We start from the raw sequence: 17867 nt of genomic DNA, 5'->3' as shown, positions 1-17867 counted from the left end.
AGTTTAATACCAGATTATTACAGTTTAATACCAGATTATTACAGTTTAATACTAGATTATTACAGTTTAATACCAGATTATCACAGTTTAAAACCAGATCATTCCAGTTAAATACTAGATTATTACAGTTTAATACTAGATTATTACAGTTTAATAACAGATTATCTCAGTTTAATACCAGATTATTGCAGTTTAGTACTAGATTATTACAGTTTAATACCAGATTATCACAGTTTAATACCAGATTATTACAGTTTAATACTAGATTATTACAGTTTAATACCAGATTATCTCAGTTTAATACCAGATTATTGCAGTTTAGTACTAGATTATTACAGTTTAATACCAGATTATCACAGTTTAATACCAGATTATTACAGTTTAATTCCAGATTGGCACAGTTTAATACCAGATTATTACAGTTAAATACCAGATTGGCACAGTTTAATACCAGATTATTACAGTTTAATACCAGATTATTATAGTTTAATACTAGATTATTACAGTTTAATACCAGATTATTACAGTTAAATACCAGATTGGCACAGTTTAATACCAGATTATTACAGTTTAATACCAGATTATTATAGTTTAATACTAGATTATTACAGTTTAATACCAGATTATCACAGTTTAATACCAGATTATTACAGTTTAATACTAGATTATTACAGTTTAATACCAGATTATCTCAGTTTAATACCAGATTATTACAGTTTAATACCAGATTGGCACAGTTTAATACCAGATTATTACAGTTTGATACCAGATTATTACAGTTTAATACTAGATTATTACAGTTTAATACCAGATTATCACAGTTTAATAACAGATAATCTCAGTTTGATACCAGTTTATTACAATTTAATACCAGAATATCACAGTTTAATAACAGATAATTACAGTTTAATACCAGATTATTACAGTTTAATAACAGATCATTACAGTTTAATAACAGATTATTACAGTTTAATACCAGATTATTACAGTTTAATAACAGATAATCTCAGTTTAATACCAGATTATTACAGTTTAATACCAGATTATTACAGTTTAATACCAGATTATTACAGTTTGATACCAGATTATCACAGTTTAAAACCAGATCATTCCAGTTAAATACTAGATTATTACAGTTTAATACTAGATTATTACAGTTTAATACCAGATTATCTCAGTTTAATACCAGATTATTACAGTTTAATTCCAGATTGGCACAGTTTAATACCAGATTATTACAGTTAAATACCAGATTGGCACAGTTTAATACCAGATTATTACAGTTTAATACTAGATTATTACAGTTTAATACCAGATTATCACAGTTTAAAACCAGATCATTCCAGTTAAATACTAGATTATTACAGTTTAATACCAGATTATCTCAGTTTAATACCAGATTATTGCAGTTTAGTACCAGATTATTACAGTTTAATACCAGATTATCACAGTTTAATACCAGATTATTACAGTTTAATACTAGATTATTACAGTTTAATACCAGATTATTACAGTTTAATACCAGATTATTGCAGTTTAGTACTAGATTATTACAGTTTAATACCAGATTATCACAGTTTAATACCAGATTATTACAGTTTAATACCAGATTATTACAGTTAAATACCAGATTGGCACAGTTTAATACCAGATTATTACAGTTTAATACCAGATTATTATAGTTTAATACTAGATTATTACAGTTTAATACCAGATTATCACAGTTTAATACCAGATTATTACAGTTTAATACTAGATTATTACAGTTTAATACCAGATTATCTCAGTTTAATACCAGATTATTGCAGTTTAGTACTAGATTATTACAGTTTAATACCAGATTATCACAGTTTAATACCAGATTATTACAGTTTAATACCAGATTGGCACAGTTTAATACCAGATTATTACAGTTTAATACCAGATTGGCACAGTTTAATACCAAATTATTACAGTTTAATACCAGATTATTACAGTTAAATACTAGATTATCTCAGTTTAATAACAGATTATTGCAGTTTAATACTAGATTATTACAGTTTAATACCAGATTATCACAGTTTAATACCAGATCATTACAGTTTAATAACAGATAATCTCAGTTTAATATCAGATTATCTCAGTTTAATACCAGATAATCTCAGTTTAATGCCAGATTATTACAGTTTAATACTGGATTATTACAGTTTAATACCAGATGATCTCAGTTTAATACCAGATTATTACAGTTTGATACCAGATTATTACAGTTTAATACTAGATTATTACAGTTTAATACCAGATTATCACAGTTTAATAACAGATAATCTCAGTTTAATACCAGTTTATTACAGTTTAATACCAGAATATCACAGTTTAATAACAGATAATTACAGTTTAATACCAGATTATTACAGTTTAATAACAGATCATTACAGTTTAATAACAGATTATTACAGTTTAATACCAGATTATTACAGTTTAATAACAGATAATCTCAGTTTAATACCAGATTATTACAGTTTAATACCAGATTATTACAGTTTAATACCAGATTATTACAGTTTGATACCAGATTATCACAGTTTAATACCAGATTATCTCAGTTTAATACCAGATTATCACAGTTTAATACCAGATTATTACAGTTTAATAACAGATAATCTCAGTTTAATACCAGATTATTACAGTTTAATACCAGATTATTACAGTTTAATAACAGATAATCACAGTTTAATACCAGATTATTACAGTTTAATAAAAGATAATCTCAGTTTAATACCAGATTATTACAGTTTAATACCAGATTATTACAGTTTAATAACAGATAATCACAGTTTAATACCAGATTATTACAGTTTAATAACAGATAATCACAGTTTAATACCAGATTATTACAGTTTAATAACAGATAATCACAGTTTAATACCAGATTATTACAGTTTAATAAAAGATAATCTCAGTTTAATACCAGATTATTACAGTTTAATACCAGATTATTACAGTTTAATAACAGATAATCACAGTTTAATACCAGATTATTACAGTTTAATAACAGATAATCACAGTTTAATATCAGATTATCTCAGTTTAATACCAGATAATCTCAGTTTAATACCAGATTATTACAGTTTAATACCAGATTATTACAGTTTAATAACAGATAATCACAGTTTAATACCAGATTATTACAGTTTAATAACAGATAATCTCAGTTTAATACCAGATTATTACAGTTTAATACCAGATTATTACAGTTTAATAACAGATTATTACAGTTTAATAACAGATAATCTCAGTTTAATACCAGATTATCTCAGTTTAATACCAGATTATCCCAGTGTTTATTTCCACATTATCTCAGTTTAATACCAGATTATCTCAGTTTAATACCAGATTATCTCAGTTTAATACCAGGTTATCTCAGTTTAATACCAGATTATCTCAGTGTTTATTTCAGATTATTTCAAAGTGACTCTTGTGTATGATGCTCATAAATGTCTGCTTAACTGGTGATCCAGCTCTCCAGGAGGACAGAGTCTGCAGTCATGTGCAGCTCTCCTAGTCGTATTTCATGAGTTCAGATTGAGTTTTTTTCTAGTTTTGTTTAGAATCTTAACTTCTTGATCCCGAAGGAAGGACAGCACTGAAGCAGACGTGTATGTTTCATGTTTCAGCTTCAGCCTGGATCAGTCTAAATAAATGAATCTAAACATCAGAACACCAGTCATGGAGTCAGACTGGTTCTTTGACCAAGATCTATACTGCTTAACAAATGTCTTAGAGCACCCTAACCCTAACCACAGTCAGGTTTCTGCCACAGCTGCCCTAAATTAACAGCATTGGTAATTACCAAAATCATTTTGATGTTTCTGCAGTGGTTAATACACCAATATGTAGAAGCTCTTTAACCCTAATGATATTTTTAATGCTAAAATAGAATTATTATTGTTATCCATGAATTTTACAATTTACTGATTTACAAAAAAACTGAAAAAATAGTAAAGCACATGAATATTTCTGATGAATGTGTCAGATTATAGTTATTTACTGTCATTCCTGAAGAGAAAAATGAGTTTTAGTGGTTGAATGTTATGCTTGATTCATTTCTGACTTCTCAGAGAAGCCCAGTGAGCCAGCTCAGATTTGGGTGGATTCAGTTTGAAATTCCTCACTCCTGTTCAAAATGATAAAACGTGGAGAGCTGACTGAAAATGAAAGAGTCCGCATTAAAGCACTTCATGATGCTGGATGGTCTCTGAGACAGAGATGACAGCTGGTCTGATACATTTGTTAAGAACTGCATATTTATATTTATATTTATATTTATATTTATATATACACGGACACTTAAGGCTCCATGATTAACATAAACTATTGACCTACTATTACCTCATTTGTTATTGATCCATGAGTGCCCCCATGACCAGCAGGTTGATCCTCTGGACGGCAGACATCATCGATGTCTGAACATGGCTCTGGTCCCGCAGGGAGAGAAGTTACCAGGAATCACAGCAGCAGCCACTCCATGATTGGATCAATGAAACGCTTCACTTCTGACTGTTGTCTCCCCTCCACCTCTCTCCCCTCTCTCCCCCATCTCCCCTGTCTCCCCTATCTCCCCTCTCTCCCCTCTCTCCCCCATCTCCCCTGTCTCCCCTCTCTCCCCTCTCCTCCCCTGTCTCCCCTGTCTCCCCTCTCTCCCCTCTCTCCCCCTGTCTCCCCTGTCTCCCCTGTCTCCCCTCTCTCCCTTCTCTCCCTCTCTCCCCCATCTCTCTCTCTCCCCTGTCTCCCCTGTCTCCCCCATCTCCTCTCTCTCCTGTCTCCTGTCTCTGTCTCCCTCTCCCCATCTCCTCTCTCTCCCCTGTCTCCCTGTCTCCCCCATCTCCTCTCTCTCCCCTGTCTCCCCTCTCTCCCTTCTCTCCCCTCTCTCCCCCATCTCCTCTCTCTCCCCATCTCCTCTCTCTCCCCTGTCTCCCTGTCTCCCTCTCCCCATCTCCTCTCTCTCCCCTGTCTCCCTGTCCCCCCATCTCCTCTCTCTCCCCTGTCTCCCCTGTCTCCCTCTCCCCATCTCCTCTCTCTCCCCTGTCTCCCCTGTCTCCCCATCTCCTCTCTCTCCCCTGTCTCCCCTGCCCCCATCTCTCCTCTCTCTCCCCTGTCTCCCTGTCTCCCCTCTCCCCATCTCCTCTCGCTCCCCCTGTCTCCCCTGTCTCCCCTCTCCCCCCATCTCCTCTCTCTCCCCTGTCTCCCCTGTCTCCCCTCTCCCCATCTCCTCTCTCTCCCCTGTCTCCCCTTTCTCCCCTCTCCCCCCATCTCCTCTCTCTCCCACTGTCTCCCCTGTGTCCCCTCTCCCCCCCCTCTCCCCTCTCTTCCCTTTCTCCCCATCTCCCCCCTCCCTATTTAGGAGTATTACGACAAAGGAGAGTACATCATCAGGGAGGGAGAGGAGGGCAGCACCTTCTACATCATCGCTCAGGGGAAGGTAATGTCAAACTTTCTATTTCTACCAGGGACTGGGGGAAAAGCTGGACTTAGCCTGAGTGACTAGAGTTCTGGTTCCTGCGGGGGTTCTGAGTCCAGCCTGTGGAGGACGTTATGCTGAAAACACCGTCTCAGTAAGCTTGAGATCATAAAAGAAACCGACAGAGAGGATGCTGAGGTCGGTCTGAAGCCTCCTGATACTCTAACCCTAACTCTACGCTACTAGACTAGGTTAGACTAAACCGGACTTAAAGTTAGAGTAAACTCAAATTAAACTACACTAAACCAGACTAAACCAAACCAAACTAAACTAAACTAACCCAACTAAATGGAACTAAACTAAGCCAAACTAAACTAACCCTTTAAGTTAACTTAAACCAAAATAAACTAAACTAAACTTGAAGTCAAATTAAACTCAAACTAAAGTTAACCAAGCTAAACTAAACTACAGCTACATTTTAAAAATGAGAATATCATGAATATCATATTTTTTGTCACTTGTTTCTGAAAGGTAAACCTAGATATTATCTAGACTCGGTACACACAGAGTGAAATATTTAAAGTCTTTATTTCTTGAAATGTTGATGATTATGGCTTACAGATAAGAAAACCCAAAATTCAGAGTCTCAGTAAATTAGAATATTACATTAGATCAATAAAAAAGGATGTTTTTAACAGAAATTTCAGGCTTCTGAAAAGTCTGTTCATTTCTATGCATCAGTACTTGGTTGGGCCTCCTTCTGCATGAATTCCTGCATCAGTGTGGCGTGGCATGGAGGCGATCAGCCTGTGGCACTGCTCAGGTGTAATGAAGCCCAGGTTGCTTTGATAGCGGCCTTCAGGTCATCTGCATTGTTGGGTCTGGTGTCTCTCATCTTCCATAGATCCTCTATGGGGTTCAGCTCAGAGTCACAGTAACTCCATGGTCACTGAAGCAGCTTTTGGTACCTTTGGCAGTGTGGGCAGGTGCCAAGTCCTGCTGGAAAATGAAATCAGCATCTCCATGGTGCTGGTCAGCAGAAGGAAGCATGAAGGTCTCTGAAATGTCCTGGTAGATGGCTGCGTTGACCTTTGACCTGATAAAACACAGTGGACCAACACCAGCAGATGCCATGGCAGCCCTAAACAGCCCAAATGTGTGTGTATGTGTGTGTGGGTGTGTGTAGGTGGGGGTGTGTGTGTGTGTGTGTGTGTGTGCTGGGGAGTAGGGGGGTCTGAGTCACCCATTAATCTAATCACACAGAAACCTGACACCAGGGAGGGGAGATGCAGAGGGGCCTGGGGGTCCACAGGGGATTTTAAAATACCATTATGAGCTCCTCACTGAACCACAGAGAAGCATGCTGTCATGGGGAGGGGGGGTTCTACTATCCTCTCCCCTTGAACGCCCTCCATAGACAGAGAGAGAGAGAGAGAGAGAGAGAGCAGAAACAACAAGGGAAGTGAAGGTCAGGAGGTCAAACATGACAGCCAAAAAAATAACTCGATATGTTAGTGCCATGATGTCATCCCAGTGCTGGGGGGGTTGAAACCTCACAAATTCTCCAAACACAGATGGCACAGAGTTGAGGTAAAAGCTGATCAGATCATTCCAGAAAGAATTTGAGACACTCTCAGTGTTAACCAGGAGGGACAGCTTTAACCGCTTTTCTCCCTCATCATGTTAGATTCATCCGGGACAGAAAATGGTTGAGCTCTAACTCTGCAGACGTTTTCATTCATCAGCAAAGGAAGTAAAATAAAGATTGAATAATGGTCTGCTCCTGCTCACAGGTGAAGGTAACTCAGACCACAGAGGACCACAAACTGCCTCAGATCATCAACACGCTGCACAAAGGAGACTACTTTGGAGAGAAGGCGCTCATCAGGTGAGTTCAGACTGAAGATCTAGCATGACGGCTGGGCTCATATAATTATGTCTTTAGTAATGGTAATGTTTGCTCAGTTATTAGATCGAAGTGTTCCTATTGGAGGGTTGAAATGATGTCATCCTCACCCAGTGTTAATGTAGATGATGTCATCATGGCGTCTGCCCTCCTAACCCTGACAGTGAAGGTCTCCTCTGTTCGTGAACATCTACATCTCAGTGTTAAAGATGAACCTGAATCCTTCTCAGAGCAGGTCCAGGACGTTCTTATGTCTGATGTTCTCTCTCTCAGTGATGACGTCAGATCTGCCAACATCATCGCTGAGGAGAACGGGGTGGAGTGTCTGGTCATCGACAGAGAGTGAGTACGCCGACGTCCAACAGAACATCTTCACATGACTGATAGAGGGTTTTCTACAGCAGTTATTAAAACGACCAGAGCAGAGGACCGCTATCATCCTTCTCTTCCTGACGGTCGATTTAACATCCTGATAAAACCGTTAAAATCATCTGATCATCAGTCTAACTTTTAAAGCTGTTTTAATGTTGATTAAAGTTATTCATCCTATCACCAGGGTTAGGGTTAGAGCAGCAGGATTCAGATCCTTGGCATGAAAATGTGAGAGTTAAAGCAGTTGAAGAAACATGCAGTCACATGACAATCATGATAACAGCTGATTCAAAAAGACCGTCTGAGCCGATCAGACCGGTCCTCAGATCTCTCCATCAGCTCTGGGTTCAAACAACGATGGATTTGACGATTCTGTTACTGAGGTGAAAACGTGAACAGCCTTTCCCCTCAGCACATCCCAAAAAGCTGAACAGCAGCTGGACCCTCAGGTCTCCAGGCAGCAGCCTTGGTCCAAAGCAGGGATTCCAGAATAAATGGGACGCCCTGCCTGCAGACCTGAGAGGGCTCAAACATGAAAACTTTTACAGCAGGGTAAAACTAGTCCATGGTTTGGTTGTTGCATGCTTTGACTGTGTTTTAGTATGTGTAGCTGATGTTGTTATTTCTGCTCTGAATCTATCTCATGTTCTCAGTTTTACCGTGCTGCTGTTACCATCTTTTTGCTCCTGACTGAAGCACATTGTGTTTCCCTGTGCATGAAATGTGCAGTATAAATAAAGTTTGATTTGAAATGTGTGCAGATTTAGAAAAAAGGCAGTTATACATAGAAGTATCCAAACCCCAGTCCATGTCCCAGTAGTTCTCTCAACCCTCAGATTCCACATACTCAGTCCACTTTCCCTTTATCCTCAGTCTCCATATTTCACCAGCACACGCTCTGGGGGCAGGAACGCCGCTCTGCTCTGATCACAATAAACAGCAGGGCTGTTTTCATCGGCGGCGGCGGCTGAGACGAGTCAGTGCTGTAGATCAGATCGACCCAAACAGGAACGAGAACACAGAGAACCTGGTCCCTTTAAACCCAAAGACCAGACCCTGATGGTCACCCTCATCCTTGAATCAACCTTAGATCACAACAGGTTAACCACGCCACAGGTCATCAGCCAGCCAGAGGTCACTGAGGTCACATGATGCCATGGATGAAGAAAAAATAATGTTTGGGGAGGAAAAGTATAGAATTTAAGTGAAAGCATTCATTCTTTAAAGCTTTTAAGTCTGGAATATTCTCATCCATGAAAGAGTGAAAGACCCAGAATAACATTGATGTGAACCTTCCATCATAACAGTGAAGAGGTCCTTCCTCTCCAGCTCAGAGCTGTCTTCTTCATCGCTCACATACCCCCGTCCCTACTTTTCTGAGACGTCCTAATGCTGAAGTTCTGTCTGTTTCATTCTAGGACGTTTGATCAGACAGTAGGAACCTTCAATGAGCTGCAGAAATACCTGCAGGGCTACGTGGCCACGCTGGATCGAGACGACAAGAAGAGAAACGCCAGGTAAGGGCGGCGCTCTGACCAGTTTAGTTGACTCTTACCTGATTGGTCAGTTCAAATCCTCCCTCTGACATAATACAGGAAGTCAGTGTCCCGTCATCAGAGCCAGCCGCTGCCTCCAGACATCCTCCAGCTGAAGGAGCTGGTCTCCATGTTTCCTCCATCTCGACCATTCGACCACCTGGAGGTCATCGCCACGCTGGGGGTCGGCGGCTTCGGACGAGTGGAACTGGTTAGATTCCGATAACCCAAATCAATAATCATAATGATCAGAATTCATTGAATTTATTATTGATGACAGATCAGTTCTCATTAGGTTAGTATTTAAGCAAACTTTCGATAAAGTTTCAGCTCCAAGTAACTCTCAGACTGGACCACAGGAGGGCGAGGAGTATTGATCGGAGCAGGAGGGATCTGATCAGTTTATCAGATCATTGATCGATGAAGGAGGGAGGACGGTCATCAGGGAGAAAGAGCAGTTTATTAATCAGGATCAATAAAGGTCATCAGCTTCTGTCCTGATCAGTGAAGGTGATTGATCCAGACTGAGATTATCAGAGATGATGGTGAGAGTATCAGGATCAATAGAGGTGATTGATCCAGACTGAGATTATCAGAGATGATGGTGAGAGTATCAGGATCAATAGAGGTGATTGATCCAGACTGAGATTATCAGAGATGATGGTGAGAGTATCAGGATCAATAGAGGTGATTGATCCAGACTGAGATTATCAGAGATGATGGTGAGAGTATCAGGATCAATAGAGGTGATTGATCCAGACTGAGATTATCAGAGATGATGGTGAGAGTATCAGGATCAATAGAGGTGATTGATCCAGACTGAGATTATCAGAGATGATGGTGAGAGTATCAGGATCAATAGAGGTGATTGATCCAGACTGAGATTATCAGAGATGATGGTGAGAGTATCAGGATCAATAGAGGTGATTGATCAGGTGTGGCTCTCCTGTCCAGGTGAAGGTTCGGGGTCAGGACGTCTCGTTTGCTCTGAAGGTCATCAAGAAGAAACACGTGGTGGACAACAGGCAGGAGGAGCACATCCACTCAGAGAGGAAGATCCTCGCCGAGGCCAGATCACCCTTCATCGTCAAGTTAGTCTTCATCTTCATTTCTATTCTCCTCCTCCTCTTCCTCTTCCTCTCCCTCTTCCTCCTCTTCCTCTCCCTCCGTCTCCTCCTCTTCCTCGCCCTCCTCTTCCTCTCTGTCCTCCTCCTCCTCCTCCTAACCCGTCTCCATGTCTCTCTGGTGACGCTGGTCCCTGTTCAGTGGACCCAGCAGAGTCCTGGATCAGATCCGGTCTTCTTGGTGGGGCAGAGGCTGAAATAATGAGAGTTCTTCTGGTTAATTCTCCTGAGTTTTTACTGAAGCGGATTATTCTTCCTCTTTTGTGAGATGATGAAGATCTAATTCCTCTGATATTACAGCCATCCTTCCCTCCCTCCTCTTCATAGACTCGCTGTAGTCTTCACATGTTTTAGATATCATCTTCTCATATTTCTGCTCTCTGTCCATGGCTGTAATCATAACTGTGGGACCATGAACAGTTTTATATTAGATCTGTGCCGTTCCTCTGACTGAAGCATTGTTCAGTTATTATCACATTTAGTTCCAGCTTGAAGCCGTCATTTGTGCAGTAATGTCCTTGATTGTAATATCTTCCTCTGTAGCAGGTTGGTCTAACTCCTACTGTGCGCATCCCGATTATTCTGAGCCTCCTGCTGAATCTGTTTGTCTCATTGTTTCTGCTCCTGCTGGTTTCTACATTATCAGTTTAATGTGGTTCAATAGAAGGTCGGGGCCCCTCTAATGTGGAGGATTCAGATTATTGAGAGTGTCTGTGGTTTTTAGATTAAACTGAGATTAGAGGATTAGTCCACGGGGGAACCGGACTTCTGTAGGACCAGATGGTTCCAGGTTTAACTGACTCATGGTTCACCTCGTCTGTTCTTCTTCTCCTGTAGACTTTACCGCACCTTCAGGGATAATAAATATGTGTACATGCTGCTGGAGGCCTGCCTGGGCGGAGAGGTGTGGAGTCTGCTCAGAGACAGGTAAGACAGGAGGGCACCATCTGATTCAGGGCCTGATCCTAAAGGTAGACCTGGCTTAGGGTCTGGAGGATCTAACTCATTCTAACGGTCCATGGAGGCTCATAGAGCTGCTTTTATCAGTCATTTTAGAAAAGAAGAAGAAAAACTCCAGAATACCTTTAACCCAGTCTAGCTGCCTTTTGGATCCAGCCTTTAAAAGACCACGGTCTCACAGCGGACTAGAACCCAGAGGCAGGACACGAGCCAATGATGAAGCTGAGTTAGCTGAAGGGTGGCAGGCAGAGGACTGACACAGAGGAGGAGACACTGCCAAAAAAAGGGCAAAACTGTGTGGGAAAGTTCCAGAAGTCCCAGAGAAACAGGACCAGTGAGTCGTAGAGGACCTGGGCTTAGAGCGCTGGTTACCACGTGAAGCTGAAGCTGAAGTACGCTCTGGTTAAATAAAAAATGGAGATCTTGATTAAGGCAAGGGTCAGGGCAGTTGTTGAATAATACCTCTTTAAGAGCCACAATCTAAGAGGTGAAAAGTGGCAATTAAAATAAGTTAACGGTGGCAAAAGTGGTCAGAAAGCAGCAAACACTGGGAGAAAAGTGGAGGAAAGAGCAGAAAGTGGCAGAAATGGGTGGGAAGTGACCAAGAAATAAGTTAAAGGTGGCAAAAAATTGCCACAAAGTGGCAAAAATCAGAATAAAAGGTGGGAAAATGGGCAAGAAGTGGCATTTAATTTTAAGAAGTGTTCAAAACAGGGAAAAAGGGGCAAAAAATGAGTGAAAGTGAATAAAATGGGCAAAAATTTAAAAGGTGGAAAAACCAGGAATTAAGTGGAATTTAACTGCAAAAGCAGCTTAAATGGGTGAGCAGTGGCAAAAACAGGCTAAAAGGGGCAAACACTTGCAAAAAGCAGGATAAAAGAGTCAAAATGGACTAAAGCGGCAACCACTAAGAGAAAAGTGGCAAAAATGTGGAGAAAAAGTGGCAAAATGGGTGAGAAGTGAGAAAAAAATGAGTTACAGGATGCAAAATTGGTCCAAATGTGACAAAACCATGCCAAAGAATGAGTGAAAAGTGAATAAAATGGGCAAAAATCAGCAGAAGGTGTGAAAATGGGAAATCGGTGGCATTTATTTGCAAGAGGAAGCTTAAATGGGCAAAAAAGTGGCAAAAAAGGCAAAAAGCAGGATAAAAGAGTCAAAGAGAAGTGGCAAAAATGGGAATAATGTTTGGAATGAAGACATAAAAGAGCCACAGGTTGAGTATCACTGGGTTAGGGTGACTGCCCAGTGCTCCTGCCCTCCCTCACCAGCAGATCCTCCTTTCTAACACAAAACCAGACAGTAACCTGAGAGTTCTGCCTCCCTAAACACAATCTTTCAGACTTTTAGAGTTATTAAACGCTCACAGGCGTTTGTCTTAATTTAAAGTTTCAGCTTACAGCGGACAAGGTTCCTGTTCAGAGGAATGCTTTGAGCCTGCAGCCAATCAGAACAGAGCGCGACCCCAACCATGCTATCAGTCGGTGAACAAAGATGCTAACTCTAAGTCTGTGTGCCTCTCCTGATTGGTCGGTGAATTGTCTCCGAACGTTGAATTCTTCAGGGGGAGTTTTGACGAGCAGACAGCCAAGTTCTGTGTGGGCTGTGTCACTGAAGCCTTCGACTACCTCCATCGTAAAGGAGTCCTCTACAGAGACCTGAAGCCTGAGAACCTGATGCTGGACACTGAGGGGTACATCAAACTGGTGAGTAACACTGAGGTACAAGCAGAGTCTGAATCTATCCCATAAATCTAGCCGTTGCTATGGTAACAGGGCTGAGACTGTATGAAGGGCAGGTGGTCGTATATACCTGACATCAGCAGTACTATTAGGAAACAGTACTGTGAGGAACTTTCAGGCATGTTTGAGAACAGATGAGACAGAAGTAGAGAGTAAGCAGCCTGAGGATGGACACAACCCTGGTCCTGGTCTAGATGTCCCTGCATATTAACAGGGGATGGGAAAATCAAAGTCCACAGCTTTAGAGTGGACCGGGATACCATCCAGGAGGGTAGTAGCTTACCATGACCCTGGTCCTGCTGTGGATGTCCGAAGGCCTGAAAACCAGAGCTGGTCTTTGGGCTTATTACCAGGGTTGACGAGAGAGGCTGCCTAGCCTGACCTTGGCTGCTGAGCGACACTCATGGGTGTCCACGTGTGTCGAGCTGGACTCTGGACCCACATCCCCCCTCCAGCCCTGGGACCCTGTGATGGATCCTCAGTGCCCATGTCTCCTGAAATCGCTCTTTTTTGCGTTTCAAACTCCGGTGATGCAGTGAGCCGACACAGACAGCTGTAGCGTCGACCCCTCAGAGCCTCAAAGTTCTCCTGGAGGTTTTTGTGTTTTGGTTGTGGTGTTTATCGATCTCATCTCAGTAAGTTAGAAAGATGGCAGCCATTTTTAGATATTCTGAGATCATTTAGTGGGAAAGCTCTAAGAGTTGTTTGAAAGTGTACTGATCAGATGTTTTTGGTCCCAGGTGGATTTTGGATTTGCTAAGAAGATCCGCTGTGGACAGAAGACGTGGACGTTCTGTGGGACGCCAGAGTACGTGGCGCCTGAGATCATCCTCAATAAAGGCCACAACTTCAGCGTGGACTTCTGGTCTCTGGGGATCCTGGTCTTTGAGCTCCTCACCGGCAGGTAAGTCCCCGGAGCAGACTGGGGTCTCTGTTGGAGAAAAGGTCTTTGTATTTCTTTAAATCTGTTTAAATCAGTGGCTTTAAAGTTGAGTTTTTGACAGTCTAGAGCTCAGCTGGATCAAAAGCTGACCTTGTTTCTCTCCTCAGTCCCCCGTTTGCAGGGACGGACCAGATGATGATATACACGCTCATCCTGAAAGGCATCGAGAAGATGGACTTCCCCAAAAAGATCACCAAGAGACCTGAGGACCTGATACGGAAACTGTGCAGGTGAGGCTGCTGCGAACAAGACCATAGTCAAATCTATGATTGAAAAAAACGGGGAAACCACAGACCGATATCGCTACGGTGGCCTGAACAGATCAGGTCACGGAGTTCATGACTACGTCATAAGGTCTGCTGTCTGATTGGCCCAGCATGAATGTGGCAGAATGTTCCTCCACTCACCCTTGAGGATTGATTTTGAAAGGTTCTGTCTATGGGGTGAAATATTTCCCATGGTGCCATGGGCATGTGAACCAGTCTACCCGGTGTTTGTTTTATTCTAAGGTGGTCTGATCTGGACTCAGAGGTCTGTAATGTTTGATATTTATGAGGCTCAGGAGCAGGAAGAGGATCACACACCACACTTGATCTGTTCTAGTCTGGGCCACATCCACTATCGGGGGTAGACTGGGTCCAAATCGGTCCTAAAACCCTGTGGGTCAGTGAGTCTGACCTTTGGACCAAAATAAACGGTACAGTAACCGTTGCCTAGAGCAGTGTTACTCAACCCTGCTCAACCAAAAAGCCACAGTGTTGAAAAACGCCATCGCAAGAGCCACGATCGAAGTGACAAGTGACTAAAGGCGGCAAAAAAGCTGTAAAAAGGGGAGAAAATGGGGAAAAGTGGCAAAAACTGATGAAGAAGGGCAAAAACGGGATAAAAGTGGCAAAAACTGATGAAGAAGGGCAAAGATGGGATAAAAGTGGCTAAGAGAAATGGTAAAAATGAGAAATGGCAGAAATGGATAAAACATGGCAAAACATGGGGGGAATGGGGCAAAATAGCCATACAATGAAAAAAAACCACGAAAAGTGTCAAAAGTGGGTGCAAAGTCACAAAAAATTGAGTTACAGGTGGTGTAAAAGCGGCAAAACATGAGTGAAAAAAGACTTAAGTGGGCAAAAAGCTGTAAAAAGGTGGGAAAGTGGCATTTAATGGCAAAAGGCAGCTGAAATGGGCAAAAAGATGCAAAGAAGCAGGATAAAAGTGGCTAAAACTGATGAGAAAGGCGCAAAATGGGATAAAAGTGGCAAAAAATGTCAAAAGTGGCTTGAAAAGTGGAAAAATGGGCTTAACCCTTGTGCCCTCCTCAAATCATCACACAAGAACCACGAATCATCACACAAGAGCCACGAATCATCACACAGGAGCCACGAATCATCACACAAGAGCCACGAATCATCACACAAGAGCCATGAATCATCACACAGGAGCCACGAATCATCACACAAGAGCCACGGATCATCACACAAGAGCCACGAATCATCACACAAGAGCCACGAATCATCACACAGGAGCCACGAATCATCACACAAGAGCCACGAATCATCACACAGGAGCCACGAATCATCACACGGGAGCCACGAATCATCACACAAGAGCCACGAATCATCACACAGGAGCCACGAATCATCACACAAGAGCCACGAATCATCACACAAGAGCCACGAATCATCACACAAGAGCCAGGAATCATCACACAAGGGCCACGAATCATCACACAAGAGCCAGGAATCATCACACAGGAGCCACGAATCATCACACAAGAGCCACGAATCATCACACAGGAGCCACGAATCATCACACGGGAGCCACGAATCATCACACAAGGGCCACGAATCATCACACAAGAGCCACGAATCATCACACAGGAGCCACGAATCATCACACAAGAGCCACGAATCATCACACAGGAGCCACGAATCATCACACAGGAGCCACGAATCATCACACAGGAGCCACGAATCATCACACAAGGGCCACGAATCATCACACAAGAGCCACGAATCATCACACAGGAGCCACGAATCATCACACAAGAGCCACGAATCATCACACAGGAGCCACGAATCATCACACAAGAGCCATGAATCATCACATAGGGGCCATGAATCATCACACAAGAGCCACGGATCATCACACAAGAGCCACGAATCATCACACAAGAGCCACGAATCATCACACGGGAGCCACGAATCATCACACAAGAGCCACGAATCATCACACAGGAGCCACGAATCATCACACGGGAGCCACGAATCATCACATGGGAGCCACGAATCATCACACAAGAGCCACGAATCATCACACAAGAGCCACTAATCATCACACAAGAGCCACGAATCATCACACAAGGGCCACGAATCATCACAAGGGAGCCATGAATCATCACACAAGAGCCACGAATCATCACACAAGGGCCACGAATCATCACACAGGAGCCACGAATCATCACACAAGGGCCACGAATCATCACATGGGAGCCACTAATCATCACACAGGAGCCACGAATCATCACACAAGGGCCACGAATCATCACACGGGAGCCACGAATCATCACACAAGAGCCACGAATCATCACACAAGAGCCACGAATCATCACACAAGAGCCACGAATCATCACACAAGAGCCACGAATCATCACACAGGAGCCACGAATCATCACACAAGGGCCACGAATCATCACACGGGAGCCACGAATCATCACACAAGAGCCACGAATCATCACACAAGAGCCACGAATTATCACACAAGAGACACGAATCATCACACAAGAGCCACGAATCATCACACAGGAGCCACGAATCATCATACAAGGGCCACGAATCATCACACAAGAGCCAGGAATCATCACACGGGAGCCACGAATCATCACACAAGAGCCACGAATCATCACACGGGAGCCACGAATCATCACACAAGAGCCACGAATCATCACACAGGAGCCACGAATCATCACACAAGAGCCACGAATCATCACACAAGAGCCACGAATCATCACACGGGAGTCACGAATCATCACACGGGAGCCACATGTTGAGTATCACTGGCCTAAAGAGTCTCTCCCAGTCATATGGACTAGGATATGATACATGTCCACTGACATTTATCTGTATTATATTTAGTAGTCAGATGTTTTTGTGTGTTGAGTTCTGTCTGAAATGAACTGTTGAATGTTATAGATGCATTTTAGATCTAAATGAGCAGAAATCTCTCTTCAGTGAACCTGAACATGGATGTAGAGAAAACAACTTCATTTCTATCCTGGTCCTCTCTCCAGGAAAAACCCTTCAGAGCGCCTGGGAAACCTGAAGAACGGAATCATGGATATTAAGAAGCACAGGTGAGAGTCAGGCTGGGTTTATCTGAAGACGTATCTGACATCAGTGAGGCCGCAGGGAGACGCTGGCGTGGCGTGGACTCACCAACGGGACCATAAAGCAGCAGATGAATGCATGAATGCTGACAGCCCTGCTTCACACCAGTCTCTCCTGTCTGTAGGTGGTTTAACGGCTTTAACTGGGAGGGGCTGAAGGCCAGGACTCTTCCATCGCCACTGAAGAGAGAAGTAAGTCAGTTCAGGTGGACCTGCCAGCTGGTCCCGGTCTGTCTCCATCAGTTCTCCTTTAGCAGGACAGGAAAGTTTCAGCAGGGGGTCAAGAACATAATAGAGAATTCTGGACTAGGTCTGAGTTCGATTCTGATTATCTTAGACCGTGTCCTTCTCTCCCGTCTCCTCTCAGGTTAAAGGACCCACGGACCACAGTCATTTCGACAGCTACCCTCCGGACGAGGACGCCCCTCCCGATGAGCTGTCAGGCTGGGACATGGACTTCTGA

At 42.5% G+C, this 17867-nt stretch overlaps 1 protein-coding gene across 1 annotated transcript in view; it reads left to right on the top strand.

Moving 5' to 3' along the window:
- Positions 1-17867, top strand: part of prkg2 (protein kinase cGMP-dependent 2) — a 57442-nt gene extending 39575 nt beyond the window's left edge. Inside the window, exons 7-19 of the mRNA XM_041787939.1 lie at positions 5384-5461; positions 7234-7328; positions 7620-7688; positions 9137-9235; positions 9314-9464; positions 10208-10344; positions 11215-11304; positions 12902-13043; positions 13820-13983; positions 14130-14252; positions 17309-17371; positions 17530-17596; positions 17772-17867. Coding sequence (XP_041643873.1) covers positions 5384-5461; positions 7234-7328; positions 7620-7688; positions 9137-9235; positions 9314-9464; positions 10208-10344; positions 11215-11304; positions 12902-13043; positions 13820-13983; positions 14130-14252; positions 17309-17371; positions 17530-17596; positions 17772-17867 — 1374 coding nt within the window. The remainder of the gene's footprint in view (positions 1-5383; positions 5462-7233; positions 7329-7619; positions 7689-9136; positions 9236-9313; positions 9465-10207; positions 10345-11214; positions 11305-12901; positions 13044-13819; positions 13984-14129; positions 14253-17308; positions 17372-17529; positions 17597-17771) is intronic.

The sequence above is a fragment of the Cheilinus undulatus genome, linkage group 5 (genome assembly GCF_018320785.1).
Source record: "Cheilinus undulatus linkage group 5, ASM1832078v1, whole genome shotgun sequence".
NCBI classification, from domain to species: Eukaryota; Metazoa; Chordata; class Actinopteri; order Labriformes; family Labridae; genus Cheilinus; species Cheilinus undulatus.
The sequence above is the reverse complement of the archived record's forward strand: the minus strand, read 5'-3'. Positions and strand labels throughout refer to the sequence as shown.